Genomic DNA, 18,565 nt, shown 5'->3' with positions numbered 1-18,565 from the left:
CGTGCCAAACTCCCGTGCGGGCACGGTGCTCTCAAGGAGAGCGGGTCACCCGCCTCCCCCAGCCACCGCCACGGAGCCATTTGAGGCCCTGAATAATTCATGGCGCTGCCGCTCGCTCGGCCACAGGCTTCCTGCCTGGCAGGAGAAATCGCTGCGGAGGGGAAAGGCAATCCGAGCAGGAGAAACCGCCCCCGACCTTGGCACGTCCTCCGTGCCGTGCCGCTTCCCGCCGGGCAGCCCATCTGCCCGCGGGCTGCCGGTCCGTGCCACCCACCCTGCGCGGTGCCGAGCCTGCCAGCTCCTGGCACGGCCGCCCCGTCTGCAGCCTGGCCCCGGCGCAGGCACCCTGGGGTGCCCAGGGAACGTGATCCCGGCCGGGGCCTTGCCTTATTCCCTTGGGGGCTGCGGGGCTGAGCGCAATGGCACAAAGGTGGAAGCCCTTGGCCACGGCACGGCCGGTGATGGAGCAGCGCAGCCGGGCACCCCTCGTCCCCATCGTGTGCCACCTGCTACAGCACCGCGTAGGAAAACTCAACTTTAATAGGTCTGACCTGAAAAAAGGGGAGAGGAAGAACCAACGAGGGAGCCAGGAGGAGGGAGGGGGCCCAGCTCCGTCGATGCCCCCCCGAGGGTGATCCCCGAGCCCGGCGCGGGGAGAAGGGCGGAGGGGGAAGGCACCGAGAAGGCGGCCGGAGCCGCGGGGGGAGGCCACCGGGTGCCGGGACCCAGAGCGTCCCCCCCATCCCCTGGTGAAGGGGGAACTGAGGCACAGCGGGGTCAGCACTGGGAGAGCTCGGGGACGGCTCGAGGTCCAGCACGAAGGGGTGCAGCGCCCAGTCCGTGCCGTGGGCTCACCTGCGCTCGGCTCAGCGCCTGGTGAGGCTCGTGGGGGGGCAGCAAGAAACCGGGGCTCAGCGCCGGGGCAGCCGCCCCGTGCCCCTGGCTGTCCGGCAGCAGTGTCCCTGGCCCCGAGGGGACGGGAGTCTTGTGAAGGCAGCAGTGGGGTGGCTCGGGGTGGCCCTGCAGGAGCCGGTCCTCGCGGCGGGGTGGGCGGCGGGGATGAGGGGAGCCGGGCAGAGCAGGCAGCTTGCGGGTGCCACGGCCGGGCGGCAGGGCGCTGGCTCCGGGGCCACATCCAGGCGTCCCCAGCTCAGGAACCAGCTCTGACGGGGGGCGGATGTACGAGGCGGGGAGGGACGAGACCTCAGAGGATCGGGACGGCGGGGCCGTGGCTGTGCTGGCGTTGCGGGACCCGGGCTTCACCACCGGTTCCTGCTATACGGGGACTGCACCTACGGGCAGAACAGGACGGTGCCGGGCAGGCGTGACGGCACGGCACGCAGCGGCATCACCCTGGTGCCTGTCATCCCCACCCCTGCCCTCCCACGGGAGACGTCAAGGCACGGAAAGACTTTGTACCTGGGCGGGAGCCCAACCCTGCTGCCCCCCTCCCCGGCTCTCGTTGCTCATTAACCCACCTGGCCGCTCCTCCCGTCCCGCTGCGCCGCGGCGTGCCGGGCCTGCACGGCGAAGGCGTCCTCAGCTCGCAGCGTGGAGCTGGCGCTGCCCGCGGCAGGGCTGGCGGCGGTGGCGCGGGGCAGGATCATGTCGTAGGGACCTTCGCTCTGCGGGGGAAAATGGGTCCGTGGGGGCACCGGGAGCACCCCCAGCCCCGCGGGCGCACTCCCTGTGGGGTCCTGGGGAGCAGCATGGCATGGGGGGGACCCTCCCCAGCGCCCCATTACCAGCACCTGGGGGGGATCCTCCCCAGCGCCCCATTACCAGCACCTGGAGGGGACCCTCCCCAGCGCCCCATTACAGCACCCCTGGGCAGCCCATCCCGGCACAGTGCTCAGGTTCCCCCCATGCCCCGCATCCTGGCCCCATCCCAGCTGCCTGTTATCGACCGGCCCGGTAAAAGCCATCGGCTACGGGGAAGCGGCCGCCTCCGGAGAGGCGAGGGCTCTTACCGGCCCCTTGTGCATCAGAGCCATCTCCGTGGGCTGGTAGACGCTGGTCAGCAGCTGCCCGTTGTAGCCGCTGTACGGGGACACCGGCTTCTTGGCTGCAAAGAGACGGGGACGGTGAAAACGGGGGGCTCACGCCCCTGCCACCGCCCCCACCCCACCCGCGGCCTCGTTAGCAGGTTTAATGAGCAGCCAGCTGCTCTGCGCCCTTCCCGGGGGGCGGGAGGGACGTCCCCGGGGTTTGCATCACTGCAGGGTGGGGGGCACCGCCCCGTGTTATTGTAGGGTCTCCCGAGCGCCGCTGGCTCGGCGACACATCCTCCTTTAGGAAGAAGCGCGGCGCAGCGCCCGCCCCGGGGCGGAGGGCCGGGAGCCGCGGGCACCCCACGCCGGGGAGGGGAGCACCCCTGGAGCGGGTGAGCTCAGCCTAAACTGGTAAACCCAGCCCGGCGTGTTTTTGGGAGCCACAACAATCGCAGGCATCGTTCCCAGCCGCCCGGGCGCGTCGCAGCAGACGTCTCGCGGCCCCGCGTCGCACCCGGTGCCTACCGAAGGAGGGCTCGTCCATGGAGAAGGCTTTGTTCTCCACAAACATGCTCTGCGACTTCTGCTCCTTCAGGATGGTCTCGTAGCCCACCCCGCGCGTGGGGTAGCTGTCATCCTCGTAGGCTTGCTCAGGGCCCCGCCGCGTCACGTGCGTCACCTCGGGGATGACGTAGAGGAGGATGAAGGCGCAGGCGTTGGCCACCAGCGCGATGGCCAGCGTGGGGTCGTCCCAGCCGGGCTTTTTGCCTACATGCTGGTTCCCGTAGAGGTACATGGCCGTCCACGCCACCCAGATGGCCATGGAGAAGCCGGTGGTGGCCAGGATGAAGGCGCCATGCTTCCTCCAGCGCGTGTAGCGGCCGCAGAGCGCCGGCCAGGCAGTGCCGAAGGCGGCCACCAGCAGCACCATGACGTAGATGAGCGCCAGGACGAAGTCGGCGTCCGCCAGCACGCAGGGGTCCGCGGGGCCGCCCTCCCGCCGCGCCACGGTGATGGTGAGCCACTCGGCGTTGATGATGACCTCCACCAGGGCGAGGAGCAGGGCCACCGCCAGCGTCACCCAGCCCCGCGGGCCCCGGTTCCTCCGCGCCAGGAAGTTGAGGGCGACGGCGTGCGCCAGCAGGCAGGAGAAGCAGATGCCGAAGAGGACGCCGAAGAGGAAGCGGCGGGAGGCGCAGGTGGAGAAGTTCGGCCCCACGATGAAGTCAAACGTCAGGCAGAACAGCCCAAACGTGCCCAGCATGAAGAAGACCTGCGTGGCCACCAGGCTCTTCTTCTGAGGGTCCTGCACGAAGGGCAGGCTGGCCACCAGCACGATGGTGAGCACGAAGCTGGTCACCACGCCGAGGCTGGCCACGGCCTCCACCGCGATGCCCCAGGCCGCCGAGAGGTCGCAGAGGTTGTAGTAGAGGGAGGAGAGGTCCTTGCCGCAGCCCGCCGGTGGGGTGCTCTGGGCACGGCCCGCGGGCAGCAGGGCCAGCAGGACGCAGGCGGCCGCGGGCAGCACCGCCGCAGCACCCATCCTGCACCGCGGGGCGGGCGCTGAGCGGGGCGTCCACGGACCCTGCGGGAAAGAGGAGGCGTTACGGGGCGCTGCCTGTGCCATCTCCGGGAGTTGGAGCACCCTGCCCACAGTCCCCGGTCAGGCATCTCCTGCTGGACCGTGGCTGGCGATGGGGTCCCGGTGAGCCCGGTCTGTGCCAGCACCACGCCGCAGCCCCGAGCAGCTCCGGGTGCCCCCGGACGGACGCACACCTCCCAGCCCTCCTTGCCTGGACGCAGCACCGTGCCCGCTGGCTTCCCGGGAGCACCGAGTGCGGGCCGGGGCCAGCCGCAGAGGTACCGCTCGGGGACGGGTCGGTCCCCTTGGCACGGCACTGCGCGCCGCACGTTCCCCTTTCCACTTCTCCTGTCCCACTTCCCTCCTGTGGCTCCGGGCACTGACCCAGCACAGGTCCCGTGTTTGGCCCCACTCAGCAGAGCTCCCCGCCGCACGCAGCCGCAGCCTGGCACGGCCCGGCACGGTGCGGCACGGCACGGCATGGCACGGCCCCCTGGGCACGGGGGTCCCTGGCCCTGCTGCCAGCCCCAAGGAGCGTGGGGTGCCCGTGGGAAGGAGGAAGGCGAGGGGAAAGCTGCAGCCCCCTGCGCTCCCCCCAGCCAGAGGGAGGAAACCGGGCAGGAAACCTGCGACAAGGTCACCTCGGGGCTGGGACGGGGGCGGTCGGGGGCCCCACGTCGCTGCCCCCATCTCTGCGCCCCCCCAAGCCCCCTCCGCTCCCCTCCTGGGGCCAGGCACCCCCCGGTGTCCGGGCTCTGCTCAGCCCCACCAAGCCGGAGCCACCCCATGAGATGGGGACGGGGCACCGGTACCGGCGGGGAGTGGGAAACAGCCCCTGCCGCCCCCGGCCCGGCCGGTGCCCCCCGCCCCTCGCAGTCCCCCCGCGCCCCCGAGCGGTGCCGGCCCCAAACTCGCCCGGAGCCTCCCCAACTTTGCGGCCAGGAGAGCCCCCGGGTGGACGGGTCCCGGTGCCGGTCCCGGTGCCGGTCCCATTTTCGCTCCCGGTGCCGGTCCCGGTCCCATTTGTGCTCCCGGTCCCGGTCCCGGTGCCGGTCCCATTTGCTCTCCTGGTCCCGGTGCCGGTGCCGGTCCCATTTCCCCTCCTGGTGCCGGTGCCGGTGCCGGTCCCATTTCCCCTCCCGGTGCCCGTCCCGGTGCCGCTCCCGGTTGCGCTCCCGGTCCCGTTTACGCCCCCGGTGCCGGTTCCCGTCCCGTTCGGGTCCATCCCGGTGCCGGTGCCGCCCAGCCCCGCAGGTTTCACCCCCTCCCTGCCCCTCTCACCGGCTCCAGCGCCCGGTGTCCCGGCGGCTCCGCTCCGCTCCGCGCCGAGCCCCGAGCCCGCAGCCCCGTGCGCGCCTGCCCGGCCCGGCCCGGCCCCTCCCCGAGGTGCGCCGCTGCCGGGGGGGCGCGTCCGGGACCTGCCCCAGCGCACCGGGCTGGGGAGGGGAGGGGGGCACCCACCGGGGGCTGGGGTGGGGGCACCCACCGGGGGCTGTCCCCAAACGGAGGGGACAGAACCGGGGCGAGGGGGCAGAGCTGGGTGGGAGCCCCCCCCCTCCCCGAGCACCGGTGCGATGAGCGTGCGGGGGCTCAGCCCCCGGGGGCTCCTTGGGGTGACGGGGCCAGAACCGGGGTGGCCTCACCGACCGGGGGGGGCTCTGCACCGGGCGCTCGCTGCGGTGCTGGGCCCCGTAACCGAAGGCGAGCAGCCCCGCGGCGGGGGCCCGAGGGGCCTCCCGGAGGAATGTCAGCTGGCGGCTGAGCCCTTGGCAGGGCTCGGCGGCCCCGGGAGAGGCCTGCAGCCGGCGAGGGGCTGGGGGCCGGGGCAGCCCCATCCCGGGGGGGTCGGTGGTCCCGGGAGCGGGGCTGGGAGTGGGGCTGACCCAGCACCCACGGCTCGGCCAGGGCACCCCGCAGCCACCGCGTCCCCTGGGGCTCGGGGATGGGGAAGAGCCGTGGGAGGCTCGGGGCACCCCGGGGACCTGTGGCCCTGCTGGCCCCGGAGGAGGTTTCCAGGCAGGCGCTGCTATTTTGGGAGGGTGAAGCAAGAGGGTGAAGGATGCAGCCCAAAGTTCAGCGCGCCGCTGCCGGGTCCTCCCCCAGCCTGGGCTGGGACGAAAACAATCCGAGCAGACGGGGAGGCAGAGCCGGGGCTGGCAGCACCGTGGCACGGGGGGTGGCACCGCGGGGACGGGGTAGCACATCGGGGATGGGTGCTGCACCCACAGCCACCGTCCCTCCTGCCCTCTTTTTCCCTAAAGAGCGCTTGGCTGCAGTGCCACACCGGGGCAGGCTCGTCCCTGCCTGCGGGGGGGGCACGCACCCCCTGTGTGCCCTCGCACGGGCACAGGAGCAGGGCTGCGGGGCCGCACAACGGGGCTCCGCTGCCTCCCCGCCTCTCCCCCCCCCCCCCGTGGCCTCTTTGTGCCTCAGTTTCCCCAGGGAGTCGGGTTCAGCCTTGGCTCAGCGGCGCCGAGAGCGTGGGCCGGCTTCCCCAGCGCCCCCGCTGCCCCCGACCCGTGCTGCAGAGAGGCCAGGCTGCACGCGGCTTCCTGCCGCGCTTCCTTCCGCTCACGGCGCGTTCCCGGCGGCTGCCTGGCCCGAGCCCCCACTCCCCCCCTCTCCTCTGAGGCCGCCGGCCAGCATCCATCCTGCCGAGGCCACCCCGTGGTGCCCGGTGCTGGCCCACATGTGCCCACCACGTCGGGTTGTTGCCCCCCCCCACCCCCCGTCCCCAAGCTTTCCACCCCCGGTTTCTCAGGAGGGGTTTTTGTAGGTCCTACAGGAACACCCCGCTGGGGAGGCAGCCGGGGGGGGGTAAGTTGGGTGCGATGCTGCCATGTGCCGGCAGCGTTGCAGGGCCGGTCCCGTGGCGTTGGGCACCCGGCACAGCCCTTTCGGTGCCCTGGCCGGGCTGGGGGGCGACGTCCCCGGTGGCAGGGCTGGCGGAGCCGGACCCTGGCGGCACAGCAGCCGCGGCGAGGGGCTGGGGGGCAGCGCGGCACAGCCAGGGAGCCGCGCCAGGCTTCCTTGCGGGGAGAGCTTCCGAAAACATCGCCACGCCGGGCGCATTTTTTCCAGGCTTACCTCTCCTCCAGAGCCACGGGGCCAGGCGGCGGCACGGCGAGCCCAGGCCCAGCTCGGCGGCGGCTCCCGCTCGGCCTCACCTTGGCGAAGGTGAGGGCCCTACCTGGGGGGCCGGGGGGGGGGCCTCGTGCTCGCCCTCCCCGGCTGCCTCCCTGCCGCTGCTGTTTACGCCGGGGCTGGGGAGCTGTTTTCCATCCGAGCCGGTTCTGTCCAGCAGCGAGCCCCTCTCCGCAGGCGGACGCGGTTAGCACGTTTCCACCTCCCTCTCCAAGTAAATAAGCGCTGCCGAGGGGGGGCTGGCGGCCGCCCTGGCCTCCGCACGCGGGGCTGGAGCTGGGGCCCAACGCTGCCCCAACGCTGCCCTTCCCGAGCAAGCCCCCCCCCCGCCCCGTGCCCCCCAGCAGCCCCCGGGTGGGCTGTGGGGTGGGAAATCCTGCGGGAGGGCGCGGGGCGGGTGGGAGGCGCTCGCTGCTCGAGTTAATGTCTAATCTGGTCCCGGTCCTGAAATGCCAGAATTAATGGAGCGAGCACCTCCCAGGTACCACCCGCCCCGGCGCGGTTGAGGTTTAACCCTGTCGGCAGGACCGGGGCAGCGGGGGCCGGATCACCCCCGGTGTAAGCGGGTCGGTCTGCCTGGGGGGGGGCTGGAAGGTGCTGGGGGCTGATCCTGCCACAGGGTGCTGGGTGCACGGCGCTGGGTGTGCGGTGGTGCCCGTGTGGGTCAGCCCCACATCATGGAGCCGCTTTGGGCTCATTTTACGAGCAATGAGGGCCAAGGCAGGCAGGGGCCCCGCTGCCCCCCGTCCCGCCCCGCTCCTGGGCTCAGCCGGGTGGGCACGGGGCAGCCCAAATCCCCCCGGGGCCGGCTGAGCCCCCGCCACCGGGACAGCCCCATGGGTGCCGGTTTATGGGGAATTACAGCGGAAAGGCCGGGATTTTGGGGGGATTACGCTAAGGACTTTATGGGGGAATTAGGGAGGAATGTGGGGCCGCAGGGCTGGCGCTCCGAACCCGGCCGTGCCGGCTGAGCCCGCAGGGTGCTGGGTGCCAGGGTGCTGGGTGCCAGCTCCGCCGGGCGTCCTGTCCCTGCCCTCTGGTGGCAGCTGGGGACAGGCAGGCTGGCACGGTCACACCGGGAGGGTGGCACCTCGTGGGTCTGGGGGGGATCACAGGATGGGACCTGGCCCCACAGAGCACCCGGGGTGCACTGGGCTGGGCAGGGGGACCCCACGCTCAGGGGGTGCTGTGCCCCCGTCCCAGGCAGCCGCACGGAGCTGGACTCAGGCAGATTTTGGTGTGAGCACAGACGTTTATGGGGGCAGGAGCAGCCCCATTACGCCTTGGCGGGGCTGCAGAGCTCACCGGCACCCGGCCCCCCAGGCCAGCTGCGGTTCCTGGGGGCTTCGGAGGCAGCCCCGAGCCCCCCCCAACCCCACCAGCACCGCACAGGGTGGGCGCAGCCGGGCAGTGTCCCACGGGCAGGGTCTCCCAGGGTGCTGGGTGCGATGCCAGGGGCTGGGCGAGCACCGGGGGTCCCCGGCTGGTGGCAGCCCCCGGCTCAGAGCGCCGTGCCGGCCAGCAGCTCCGGGGGTTTCAGGGCCGGGGGTGGGATGCGGGGGTTTGCGGGGCAGGGGCCGTGCCGGGGGTGGGCCCGGAGCACCTCGCCCACCGCGCGGCGGAAGGTCTGGCTGACGAAGCAGTAGAGGAAGAAGTTGAGGGTGGTGCTGAGCATGGCCACCATGTTGGCCACGTCCAAGGCCAGGTGCACGCGCCAGTCCCTCCTGACCGAGGCCACGTAGAGGTGGCACATCATGACGACGGCGCGGGGCGCCCAGAGCACCACGAAGACGGCGGTGACGGCCAGGAGGAGTGCCGTGCTCTTGCTCAGGAGGGGCCGGCGACCCCCCGGGCGCCCCCGCCGCTTCAGCTTGCGGATGACGACCGAGTTGGTGGCCAGGAAGATGCCGCAGGGCAAGAAGTAGCTGGTGACGCAGTGCGCCCACTTGAGCGCCCTGTCCAGGGCCGTGGGGGGGTCGGCGTCGCGCCACGCGTCCAGCCACCAGTAGAAGGGGATGCCGGTGGCCAGCGCGGCGGTGAAGACGGCGGCGATGATCCTGCGGGTGCGCCGCGGGTAGGAGAGGGCGCGGTAGCGCAGTGGGTGGCACAGGGCCACGTAGCGGTCCACGGTCAGCAGGACGGTGACCCAGGTGGACGCGTGGTTGGCCGCGAACTCCAGCACGGTGACGGCGTGGGTGAAGGCGCTGGGCAGCGCCCGCGCCAGGATGGCCGTCTGCAGGATGAAGCCCACGAAGATGATGAAGACCTGGGTGAGGATGTCGGAGGTGGCCAGGGCCAGCAGGTACCAGTACGACGACTTCTTGGTCCTTGTGGCCAGGCGGGACAGGGCCACGGCGCTCAGCACGTTCACTGGAGGGGGGGGGGGGGGGAGCGGCGCCCGGCGGTGAGACCCCCGCGGCTCACGGCCCCCCCCTGGCGCCGGGCTCAGCCCCGTGGCCCTGGTGGGGGCGCAGCGGGGGGGGCGGGGGCTATAAATATCGCAGCGCTGGGGGGGGATTTGCTGAGCTGATTAATCTCTTCCGTGTGTCAGCCCCAGCGAGGCAAATGCCATCTGTCCCCACCGCTGGGGCACCCGCCGTGCGGGGCGGGGGTCTGCAGCTTGGTGCCGGCCCCGAGGCGGGGGGCACCGTGGGGGCAGGTCGGGACCCCCCCCACCTCACCTCCCCAAAAAGGGCCGGGAAGGGAGCTGGAAGCAGAGGGCAGTGGTTGAGCTGCGGGTGCACGGCTCAGTGCCGTTTGCGGGCGAGGCAGGATGGGTGCTGTGCCCCCCCCCCCCCCCGGCAGCCCCCAGCCCCTCACCTGGCAGCCCCAGGCCCAGCAGGACGCTGTAGTACACCACGGGGAAGATGCCGACCATGCAGGGTGACCGCTCCGGCTCTGGCCGCGCCGATTCACCGGCCCACGTCGCCGCCGTGCTGTTGGGCACCGGGACCATCGCCCCCCGGCACGCACCGGCTGCGAGGGGACACGGGGGGCGTCGGGGGGACGAGGGCACCGCGGCGGGGGCTCAGCCCGGGGGGGGATCACGGGGGGGCTCGGCTCACCCCATGTCCAATGGGGCGTTTTGGAGCTGCCCACCGCGGGACGTGGGGACCCGGGATCCCCGCAGGAACACGGGGGTGACTGCCCCCTGTCCCCAGCCCCACGGCGGAAGGCGCCCCCTCGTTATTTGCCGCTCTGACCCTTTTTATGGACTTGACAAAAATTGGCTGAAACCAAGATGTTCTTGGCAGCTGCTGAGGGGCTGGGGCTGGGGCTGGCGGCCACGGCGTGGGGCCGGCGGCTGGGAGGTGGAGGGAGGTGGAGGGAGGTGGAGGGGACTGGGGGGGACTGGGGGGGACTGGGGGGGATTGGGGGGTCCTGGGGGGCCCTGGGGGGCCCTGGTGCCCGGTTGTGCCCCCGCGCAGGATGCGGCCCCGCGCCCCGGCCCATTCACAAATCCCTGCCCCACGCCCTGCGCTCCTATTGGCTGGGGGGGGGCAGGCTGCAGCCAATCAGAGAGGCGCCCTCCAAGTGTGTGTTTGGGGGGGGGAAACCCGAGATCTGCGTTCTGATTGGTCAGAATCCCCCCAAATTAGCATCCCCTGAGTGAGGCGCGGGGGGGGATCCCAATCCCAATCCCAATCCCAATCCCAATCCCAATCCCAATCCCAATCCCAATCCCAATCCCGTCCCTGTCCCAGCACAACCCCCGCTGCCCCCCGCCCCTGTCCCACTGCCCCCTGCCGGGGGTTTGGGGGGGGGGGGGGTCCCAGCCCCGCTGCCCCCCCCCAGGCCCAGCTGAGCCGAGCCCCGAGGCCAGCGGAGGATCCGCGCCCCTGCCCCGGGACTGTCCCCAGCCCCCCCCCAGGGCAGGGGGGTCCCCGTGTGTCCCTCCCTGCGAGCTGGGGGGGGGGGGTTTGGCCCCTTGTCCCAGGGGATGGAAGCACCGAGCCGGGCAGCCCCCCCCTGCCCCCAGCTGGCGGGGTGGGAGAGGGGAGAGATGTCAATTAACTGCAAATTAGATCTGGGTGATCAGCAGGCCCGGGTCCTTTGTGTCCCCGGGGGACGTGGGCATCGATTGGTGGCAGCTGCAGCACGATCGCGTTAACCCTTCCCCAGCCCTGACCCCATTTGTTCTGCGGGGGGGGTGGCCCCCACCCGAGGGGGGGCTCTCACCTCGGTGGCCCCTCTGCCACCCGCCGGGTGTGCGGCGGCACCGTCAGGGGGTGCCTGTCCCCACCGGTGGCTGTGTCCCCAGGGCCGGTGCCCGCAGCATGGCACAGCCTCCCGATGGGTGGGGGGACACGGGGTGTGGGGGGGGACATCCCCGGGGACAGGGCTGGGGGCCATGGGGAGGCTGAGCCAGCCCCGAGCGAGGGTGACAGAGCTCGGCCCCATGCCAGCACTGAGGGGATGGCGGCCTGGGGTCCCCAGGGTACCCCAAGGGCCGTGTCACCACGGGGGCGCACAGGGCTTTGCTCACCCACTCGACTCCCCCCCCCCCCCCGGAGGGTGGAGGGGACCCGGGGGGGCTCAGGGCTGACACTTTGCTGTCCCCTCCCCAGCGCGGGTCCCCGGGGCCTTACCTCCAGGACAGACGGACACGGCCTCACCCCTGCGCCGGGGCCAGGTTTGTCTGGGCGCAACGTGAGCGTGTGCGCGAGTGTGCCTGCGCCCCGTGCGCCTGCATCCACGTCTGCCTCGGCGCGCAGGGGGCAGGCTGGAGGGAAAAGCCTGCCCGTGCCTCAGTTTCCCCAGCAGCGTGGGGACGTGGGGGCTGACTCCCACCCTCCCCAGCACCCCCCCCCCCCGTGAGCACCCCCGTGGGGCTTGCAGGAGCCGCCTGGCACGGGTCGCTATGGTGAGCCAACCCTCCCCGCAATTAACAGGGCCGGCGCCGCTACTTTCTGCAGCTCCCTGGGGTTTGGGGGGGGGGCCGAAGGCAGCACCCCCAGCGCCAGCCCCTTGGCACCCCATATCCCTGACCCCCCCAGCACCCTGCCCCGTGGCCAGCTGATGGGGGACAGCTCCCTGGGGGGGGGACGTGGAGGGTCCCCGGCCCCGCGGGACGGAGCCCGGGCTGGCACGGTGCCGGCGGCCGCTGGGCGCACGCTCCCGGCAGGCTGTTGCTGTGCAGGCGCTGGTTAAATGAGGCGGCGGTGGATGTGGTGAGCCATTAACCCGCCGTGCCGCCGCGGGGGGCCCCGAGCCCCCCGCCGGTCCAAGCCCCGTGGGAGGACAGGAGCACTCTCCCGGGGTGTTCGCTCTCTCTGCACCGTGCGCTTTGGGTCCCCTGCCCCATAGGCTGCAGAGCTGCTGGCCGGGCACAGCCAAGGGGCTGGGTGCTCTGCACCCCCCTGTCCCCCTCCTGGAGCTCTCCCTGTCCCCACCAGCCCCCACGAGGAGCTGGGCAGCGTCTTCCCTCCCCACCTCCTCCGAGCGGGGCCAGATGGGCACCCCCCCGGAGCTGCGGCCGCATCTGCCCACACCCAACATCTGGAGACCCCGGCTAAGCCCCTGCTCCTCGCTCATCCCCTTGGACCACGGCACGGCCAGGCTGTGCTGGGGGATGGCGCTCCTCACCCCCGCGTCCCCATCCTCCTCCAGACGCTCTGGATCCGGCCCCTGTCCTCGAGTCCCCTCGCCGGCACGGGAATCCCCCAGCCGCGGCGGCACGGTGCCAGGACCCGGCAGCCCAACGCAGAGGGGCAGATGGGCTGAGCCCCCCGCTGCTCGGATGGAGCCCCCCTTCCCCTCCACGGCCATCCTGCCCCACCACACACCCCCACAGCTCCCGTAGCACCCCCCTGTCCCTCCGACAGCATCCCTCCTGCTGCCGGGTGTCCGCCGCCGGCGCTGGCACGAGCGTGAACGGCGCGGGTGCCTCGCCGGGTTTGCGCCTCGCCCAGCGGCTTAGCGCCGGCGCTGCCATAACGCGGGTGCCGGCGCTAATCCCATCAGCTCGGAGCCGCTCGGTGACCGGGAACTGGCTAATGTGCGGCTGCAGCCCGAGCGGGGCACGCTGCTGTCACACGCTGAAGGTCACAGCATCGCGCGGCAGCGTCCCCGGGAGAGGGGGGGGGGTGACCCTCAGTGCCCCCGCCTAACGAAGGCGTTAACGTCCCGCAGGGGTCCTGCTGCACCCGGGGGGGACCTTGCGTAGAGGTCTCGGGGAGCAGCGTGAAGGAGCTGAGCTATGGGGCAGGGGAGGCTCCTGCCTGTGCCCGGCGTGGCAGCCCCCCTCTGCCTCCATGGGGAGCCCCACGGGGGTTCACAGGGGATGCCGTGCCCGTGTCTGTGGGGTCTGTCCCCTGCTGTGTCCCATGTGGGGGCTCCAGACCCCGCTCCCCACCCCAGGGAGGGTCACTGGGGCCACAAACAAAAGTGGGGTTTGCTCAGGCTGCACCAGACGTTCCCACGCAGAGGGGTGCCCACCTCCCGTGGTGCCCAGCTGCTGCAGGGAGAAGGGTGACGGCCCCCCATCCTGCCCCCGTATCCCCATCACCGTTACCCGCACACGGCACAAGGGCTGCGGGGGACAAACGCCCCCCCCCCCAGCCCCACTGCGAAGCCCCGCAAGAGCCACGGGGGTGGGCAAGGGGCCAGCGGAGGCCGTCCCCGGGCAGCCGCGCAGCACACGCAGCGCCTTGGCTGCAAAGGCTGGGAAAAGGGCAGGCAGTTCCTGCCGGCGGCCCGGATGCCATGGTGATGGGAGGGCGAGGGCCGCATGAATACCCATGAGCAGGGGGAGCGGGGAGGCCGCTCTGCGCTGTGCCCTGAATGCAAAGACCCTGCACAAAGGGCCGTGGCCGCGCGCGGGGCCATCGCCGTGCGGCGGTGCCGTGGGCGAGTGGTGCCGGCCCCGCACGGTGCCCGGGGCTCACCGGGGTACCCCGGCACAACGCCCTGGGGATGCTGGACCGGGGGCCAGGGTGGGATGGATTGGGGCTGGGAGCCGTTCCCGTGGTAACGGCGGGTCCCAGTTTCCACCAATCGATGTGGCGGCGCGGGCTGGGAGGGCTGGGAGGGCTCGTGGCCTACATAAGCCCCGGCGGGCACCGCGCGCCCGCACCGCGCCGAGCCGCCGGCAGATGCTCTTGCGAAGCCATGGTGAGGCTGACGGGCGCACGGCCCGCGGCCGCCCGCCGCTGGGGCTACGCTGCCACTGCCTTCCTCCTCCTCCTCCTCACCGTGCAAGCCGGTAAGCGTGGTCACGGCAGGGGGAAGGCATGGAGGGGTCCCGGGGTCCCAGCCCCGCTGTCCTCGCCGTGTGTCGGGGTGGGGTTGGACATGGTGCGGGTGCCCGGTGGTGGTTGCGGGAGGTTGGGCACGGCTCTCCGGCAGCCGTGGTGTCACGGAGAGGGCTGGATGTGGCTCCTGGACGTGCCCCGTGGTGCCTGGGGGCAAGGGCTGGGCTCCCCGCTGCCCAGGGCAGGCTCGGTGCTGTGGGCAGAGGTCAGGGGCTGCGATCGCCTCCCTGATCCCCGCTCAGCCGGGCTTAAGCCGGCGCTGGGATGGGAAATCTGCGGGATCGCCGGCCGGCAAGAAGCAGATTTGAGAGACGGAGCCGAATTCCCCGAGGGGAAGATGCTCCGAGGGGGAAGATAGGAGACGTGCAAGGCGTGCGGGAGGGAGAGGAGCGGGAGAAAGGCTCCCCGTACCCGCCGGAGCTCCAAGCCCGCTGCTGTGCATTCCCTCCCAGCCCCTCTCCCTGCTGCTGGGGGCTCGCAGCACCAGCGGGGAGGCAGTGACCGTGCCAGGAGCGGGCACAGCACCGCGTCTGCCTGCCCAGCAGCACCCACCCACAGCAGTGCCGGGGCCGTCGGCACCCCCAGCCTGCCTGGCCCGCGGGGAGCCCTCCAAAGCCACCAGCCCTCGTGTGCCCCCCGTGCCAGCCCGCCCAGGATGCTGGGGGTCTGGGGCAGTGCCCAGGGCAGGCTCTGCTCGCGCCGGGGACAGGACGGGGGCCGGCAGCCCGGGCTAGGAGCCAGCCCTGTCCGGCACGGGGCCATTTCCCAGCATGGCCCAGCCTGGGACACGGTGGTCCCAGTCCTGCTGCTGCGGGAAGGCAGCTTGTTGGCTCCCGAAGACACGACTGTCCCCATGTCCCCTCGCCCTCCCCACACCCCCCCTTGGCACCAGCCAGCCTTTTGGCACGGGGAGGAGCGGAGGGAGGACGTGCACAAAGCGAGGCTTCCCCAGCCCCCCCGTTATCCACGCGTCGCCCCGCAGCCGGGCTCAGCTCCCCCACGTCCCGCTCGGCTCTGCCCCAGCTCCCCGTGCCCGGGGCGCGGCGCCGTGACTGTCCCATCTCCCCGCAGCCCAGAGAGCCGACCTCGGCGGCGACGCCACGGCTGCCACCATCAACCACTCGCTGATGCTGCTGCAGCGGCTGCAGGAGCTGCTGCAGAACGGCAACAGCAGCGACTCGGTGCTGCGGGTGCGCACGGCTGCCTCCGATGAGGCCAAGGTCTTCCACACCCACCAGCTGCTGCTCGGCCTCCAGAGCGAGGTCTTTGAGGGCCTCCTCCGCAACCAGAGCGTCGTCACCCTGCACGAGCCCCCCGAGACCGCCGCGCTCTTCGAGAAGTTCATCAGGTGTGCGGGGACCCCGCGGGATGGGAATGCCCAGGGGGATGCCAAGGAGGGAGATGTTCCCCTGGGGACAGCGGGGACTTTGTGGGATGGGGATGCCCAGGGGGATGAGCTGAGGAGGGGGGGACGCTCCCTTGGGAACCACAGGGGCCTCACGGCGTGGGGACAGCAGGAGGGGTGCAGCCAAGTGGGGACAACACCACTGGGGACCGTGGGGACCCTGCAGGGTGGGGATGCTTCAGGGTGCAGCCAAGGAGGGAGGGCGCTCCCCCGGGGACCTGCTGGAGCCTGGGGCTGCGCAGCGGGGTGGGAAGGGGCTCGGGGGACAGCGGTGTCACTGCGCCATGCTCCGCCCCAGGTACCTGTACTGCGGGGGGGTCTCCATCCTGCTGCACCAGGCCATCCCCATGCACCAGCTGGCCAGCAAGTACCGGGTGTGGGGGCTGCAGCGCGGCGTGGCCGACTACATGAAGAGCCACCTGGCCAGCGAGTCGAGCCAGGGCCACGTGGTGGGCTGGTACCACTACGCCGTGCGCGTCGGGGACGCGGCGCTGCAGGAGAGCTGCCTCCAGTTCCTGGCCTGGAACCTGTCGGCCGTGCTGGGCAGCGCCGAGTGGGCTTCGGTCAGCGTGGAGTTGCTGCTGCTGCTGCTGGAGCGCTCCGACCTGGTGCTGCACAGCGAGCTGGAGCTCTACACAGCCGTGGAGAGCTGGCTGAGCCGGCGGCAGCCCGAGGACGCGGTGGCCGAGCGGGTGCTGCGCGCCATCCGCTACCCCATGATCGCGCCCAGCCAGCTGTTCCGGCTGCAGGCGCAGTCGGCGGTGCTGGCGCGGCACCACGGCGCGGTGCGGGACCTGCTCTTCCAGGCCTTCCAGTTCCACGCCGCCTCCCCCCTGCACTTCGCCAAGTACTTCGACGTCAACTGCAGCATGTTCCTGCCCCGCAACTACCTCGCGCCCAGCTGGGGCTCCCAGTGGGTCATCAACAACCCGGCGCGGGACGACCGCAGCACCAGCTTCCAGACCCAGCTGGGGCCCAGCAGCCACGACGCCGGCAAGAGGCTGACCTGGAACGCGCTTTTCTCGCCGCGCTGGCTGCCCGTCAGCCTGCGCCCCGTCTACTCGGACTCGGTGTCGGGCGCCGTCCAGGCGGCGCGCATCGAGGACGGCCGCCCCCGCCTCGTCGTCACCCCGGCCATGAGCAGCCCCGACTTCGCCGGCGTCAGCTTCCAGAAGACGGTGCTGGTGGGCGTGCGGCAGCAGGGCCGCGTCTTGGTCAAGCACGCCTACAGCTTCCACCAGAGCTCGGACGAGGCGGCCGACTTCCTCGCCCACGCCGACCTGCAGAAGCGCACCTCCGAGTACCTCATCGACAACTCCCTGCACCTGCACATCATCATCAAGCCCGTCTACCACTCCCTCATCAAGGCCAAGAAGTAGCGGGGACGAGCCCTCGCCCCGCTGCCGCCGGACTGGGTGCGAGGGGCTCTGCCTCTCCAGCCGTCCCCTTTTGTAGCTAGACAGAGGTCCCCGTGCCGGGGGTGCCCTGGGGCTGTGCCCCCCGCTGCCCACCCCTGCCCGGCCGTCCCACTGCAACCCCACGTCCCCATCGCTGTCCCTGGGTGCCTGCGGGGAGCTGGGGATGGGGAGCTCTGGAAACACGCAGCCGGGGGCTCAGCCTGTGCTGGGCTCACAAACCCAAGGGGCACCAGGGTGGGGACAGGGACAGCCCCCGTAGTGCCACCCTGCAGCCCCCGCGGCCACAGCTCGGAGCGTGGCAGGGCAGGGGGGGGTCCCAGCTGCCTCCCCCGGCAGAGGACACTTGTGGGGTGCAGCCCCCACTCGCAGCCAGCAGCCGCCTCGCCCCTGCCCAGGCATCCCTTACCCCTTCCTAATAAAAGCAGAAAACAAGCACGGGGATTGCGGGGGTGTCTTTGGGGTGTCCTCCAGCCCTGGGGACGGGCAGCCACAGGGACACATCGGCTGTCACACCACTCCCAGGCTCAGCACGTCTCATTTAATGCCACCCAGCAGGACCAAAACCCAGCCTCATGTCCTCTTCTGCTGGTCCACAGCAGTGCCGGGCAGCCGGCTGCCTCCCATGCCGGGATGGGACCACCGCATGCCCCCACGGGGCTTGGGGCCCTGCTTCGGTAGAGGTTTGGCACGGGGAGAGCGGCGTGGCCGGCCCCAGTAGGGGCTGTGCCAGGGGCTGGTGCTGGCAGCTCTCAGCCCCCTGCCTTGGCTCGGGGCCGGCCGCTTGGCTCAGCACCGGCAGCTCTGTGCACCCTTGCCGGAGGCCCCGGTGCCGCTCGCCACGACGCAGCCGAGCCGCGGGTGCTGGCCCTTCCTGGTGCTGGTGGGGACGGGCAGGGACGGGTCCCCAGCACCTGGGGGAAGGATGATGCTTCAGCTGCAGCCCCGGGGCTGCCCCGAGCCCGTGGTGCTGTCCCCGTGCTGAGGGGGGGGGCTGCGTGGTGGGCGCAGGAGGGGGTGGTGGCTCACCTGGCTGCTGGTTCTGCGGGGGCCTGGCTCTGGGCAGAGTTTTGGGGGGCCCCTGGGTGCCAGCTGCCCGTGTCCCCACCGGCACCGTGGGCTTGGAGAGGCTCTGCAGCATTTGGGAGCCTGGGGGGCCCACGAGCTGCGGGACGGAGCAGGGACCGTGGACAGAGTGGTGAGGGGAGGAACCAGGCTGAGCACAAGGGGCGCATGCACAGGGTGCTGACAGCTGGGTATGGGTTTGGGGGTGACAGAGGGAGCTTGTGGTGGCCCCCCCAGCCTGCCCTGCACCCTCGGGGCACGGTGCTGCGGCTGGCGGCACGGCCACCCTGTGCCTGCACCTACCTTGTGGCCAGTGGCCTCGAAGGACCGCGACCTCCTCCCCTTCCTCCTTTTGGCATCCAGCGACCCTTCCCTCGTCTCCAGCTTCTTGCGTGCCCACGGCCGGGTGCCCAGGGAGGGGCTGGGATGGGCGGCCCCCAGGCAGGCGGCTGTCCCCGCCGGGCTGTCCCCACCCGAGGTGTGGGACCAACGCCGGGTGGCCTTGGCTGAGAGTCTCTTGGTGCTGCTCGACATCTCCCTGCTCTCTGCGGCACAGCAGCACCATCAGGGGGGCACAGCCACCCCCCCGGCCCCACTGCCCACCCCACTCACCCCTGCGTCCCACGGCCACCTCTGAGCCGGTCCCACTGCCCAGGGAGGCGTCATGCTGGGTGTTTGTGCTGGCCTGCGGCGTGCGCTGCTGGGGCACA

The 18,565-nt window shown here is 71.9% G+C and overlaps 3 protein-coding genes across 4 annotated transcripts; 1 reads left to right on the top strand and 2 right to left on the bottom strand.

The window, feature by feature from the left end:
• Positions 1-522: 522 nt before the first annotated feature.
• On the bottom strand, positions 523-7,988 carry GPRC5C (G protein-coupled receptor class C group 5 member C). 2 transcript variants are annotated; one of them, XM_083805090.1, is made up of 5 exons: positions 6,661-7,988; positions 2,517-3,576; positions 1,971-2,065; positions 1,479-1,625; positions 523-1,292 (listed from the first exon to the last, which is right to left on the bottom strand). In XM_083805090.1, the coding sequence occupies exons 2-5, from the start codon at positions 3,532-3,534 to the stop codon at positions 1,260-1,262; spliced, it is 1,293 nt and encodes a 430-aa protein (XP_083661216.1). In that variant the 5' UTR covers positions 3,535-3,576; positions 6,661-7,988; the 3' UTR covers positions 523-1,259. The 2 variants fall into 2 exon arrangements, with proteins under 2 accessions (XP_083661216.1, XP_083661217.1); XM_083805091.1 differs by lacking the exon at positions 6,661-7,988 and adding an exon at positions 4,855-4,955.
• A 97-nt stretch (positions 7,989-8,085) lies between these two features.
• GPR142 (G protein-coupled receptor 142) lies at positions 8,086-9,909 on the bottom strand. The gene is made up of 2 exons (XM_083805092.1): positions 9,538-9,909; positions 8,086-9,087 (listed from the first exon to the last, which is right to left on the bottom strand). The coding sequence occupies exons 1-2, from the start codon at positions 9,671-9,673 to the stop codon at positions 8,219-8,221; spliced, it is 1,005 nt and encodes a 334-aa protein (XP_083661218.1). The 5' UTR covers positions 9,674-9,909; the 3' UTR covers positions 8,086-8,218.
• A 1,404-nt stretch (positions 9,910-11,313) lies between these two features.
• Positions 11,314-17,237, top strand: BTBD17 (BTB domain containing 17). The gene is made up of 3 exons (XM_083805088.1): positions 11,314-13,921; positions 15,042-15,318; positions 15,674-17,237. The coding sequence occupies exons 1-3, from the start codon at positions 13,501-13,503 to the stop codon at positions 16,752-16,754; spliced, it is 1,779 nt and encodes a 592-aa protein (XP_083661214.1). The 5' UTR covers positions 11,314-13,500; the 3' UTR covers positions 16,755-17,237.
• Positions 17,238-18,565: the final 1,328 nt, after the last annotated feature.

This window comes from Anser anser (genome assembly GCF_964211835.1).
Source record: "Anser anser genome assembly, chromosome: 19".
NCBI lineage: Eukaryota > Metazoa > Chordata > Aves > Anseriformes > Anatidae > Anser > Anser anser.
The sequence above is the reverse complement of the archived record's forward strand: the minus strand, read 5'-3'. Positions and strand labels throughout refer to the sequence as shown.

What these genes read in the sequence shown, in the direction of transcription:
- GPR142 (XM_083805092.1), bottom strand. Translation starts at nt 9,673, where the DNA reads ATGGTCCCGGTGCCCAACAGCACGGCGGCGACGTGGGCCGGTGAATCG. An exon ending in GCTGGGCCTGGGGCTGCCAG is followed by an intron (nt 9,088 to 9,537) that starts GTGAGGGGCTGG and finishes CCCCCCCTCCAG; the next exon opens with TGAACGTGCTGAGCGCCGTG.
- GPRC5C (XM_083805090.1), bottom strand. Translation starts at nt 3,534, where the DNA reads ATGGGTGCTGCGGCGGTGCTGCCCGCGGCCGCCTGCGTCCTGCTGGCC. An exon ending in CTCTGATGCACAAGGGGCCG is followed by an intron (nt 1,626 to 1,970) that starts GTAAGAGCCCTC and finishes TTTCCCCCGCAG; the next exon opens with AGCGAAGGTCCCTACGACAT. An exon ending in GGGACGGGAGGAGCGGCCAG is followed by an intron (nt 1,293 to 1,478) that starts GTGGGTTAATGA and finishes TTCTGCCCGTAG; the next exon opens with GTGCAGTCCCCGTATAGCAG.
- BTBD17 (XM_083805088.1), top strand. Translation starts at nt 13,501, where the DNA reads ATGCAAAGACCCTGCACAAAGGGCCGTGGCCGCGCGCGGGGCCATCGC. An exon ending in CCTCCTCACCGTGCAAGCCG is followed by an intron (nt 13,922 to 15,041) that starts GTAAGCGTGGTC and finishes ATCTCCCCGCAG; the next exon opens with CCCAGAGAGCCGACCTCGGC. An exon ending in CTCTTCGAGAAGTTCATCAG is followed by an intron (nt 15,319 to 15,673) that starts GTGTGCGGGGAC and finishes GCTCCGCCCCAG; the next exon opens with GTACCTGTACTGCGGGGGGG.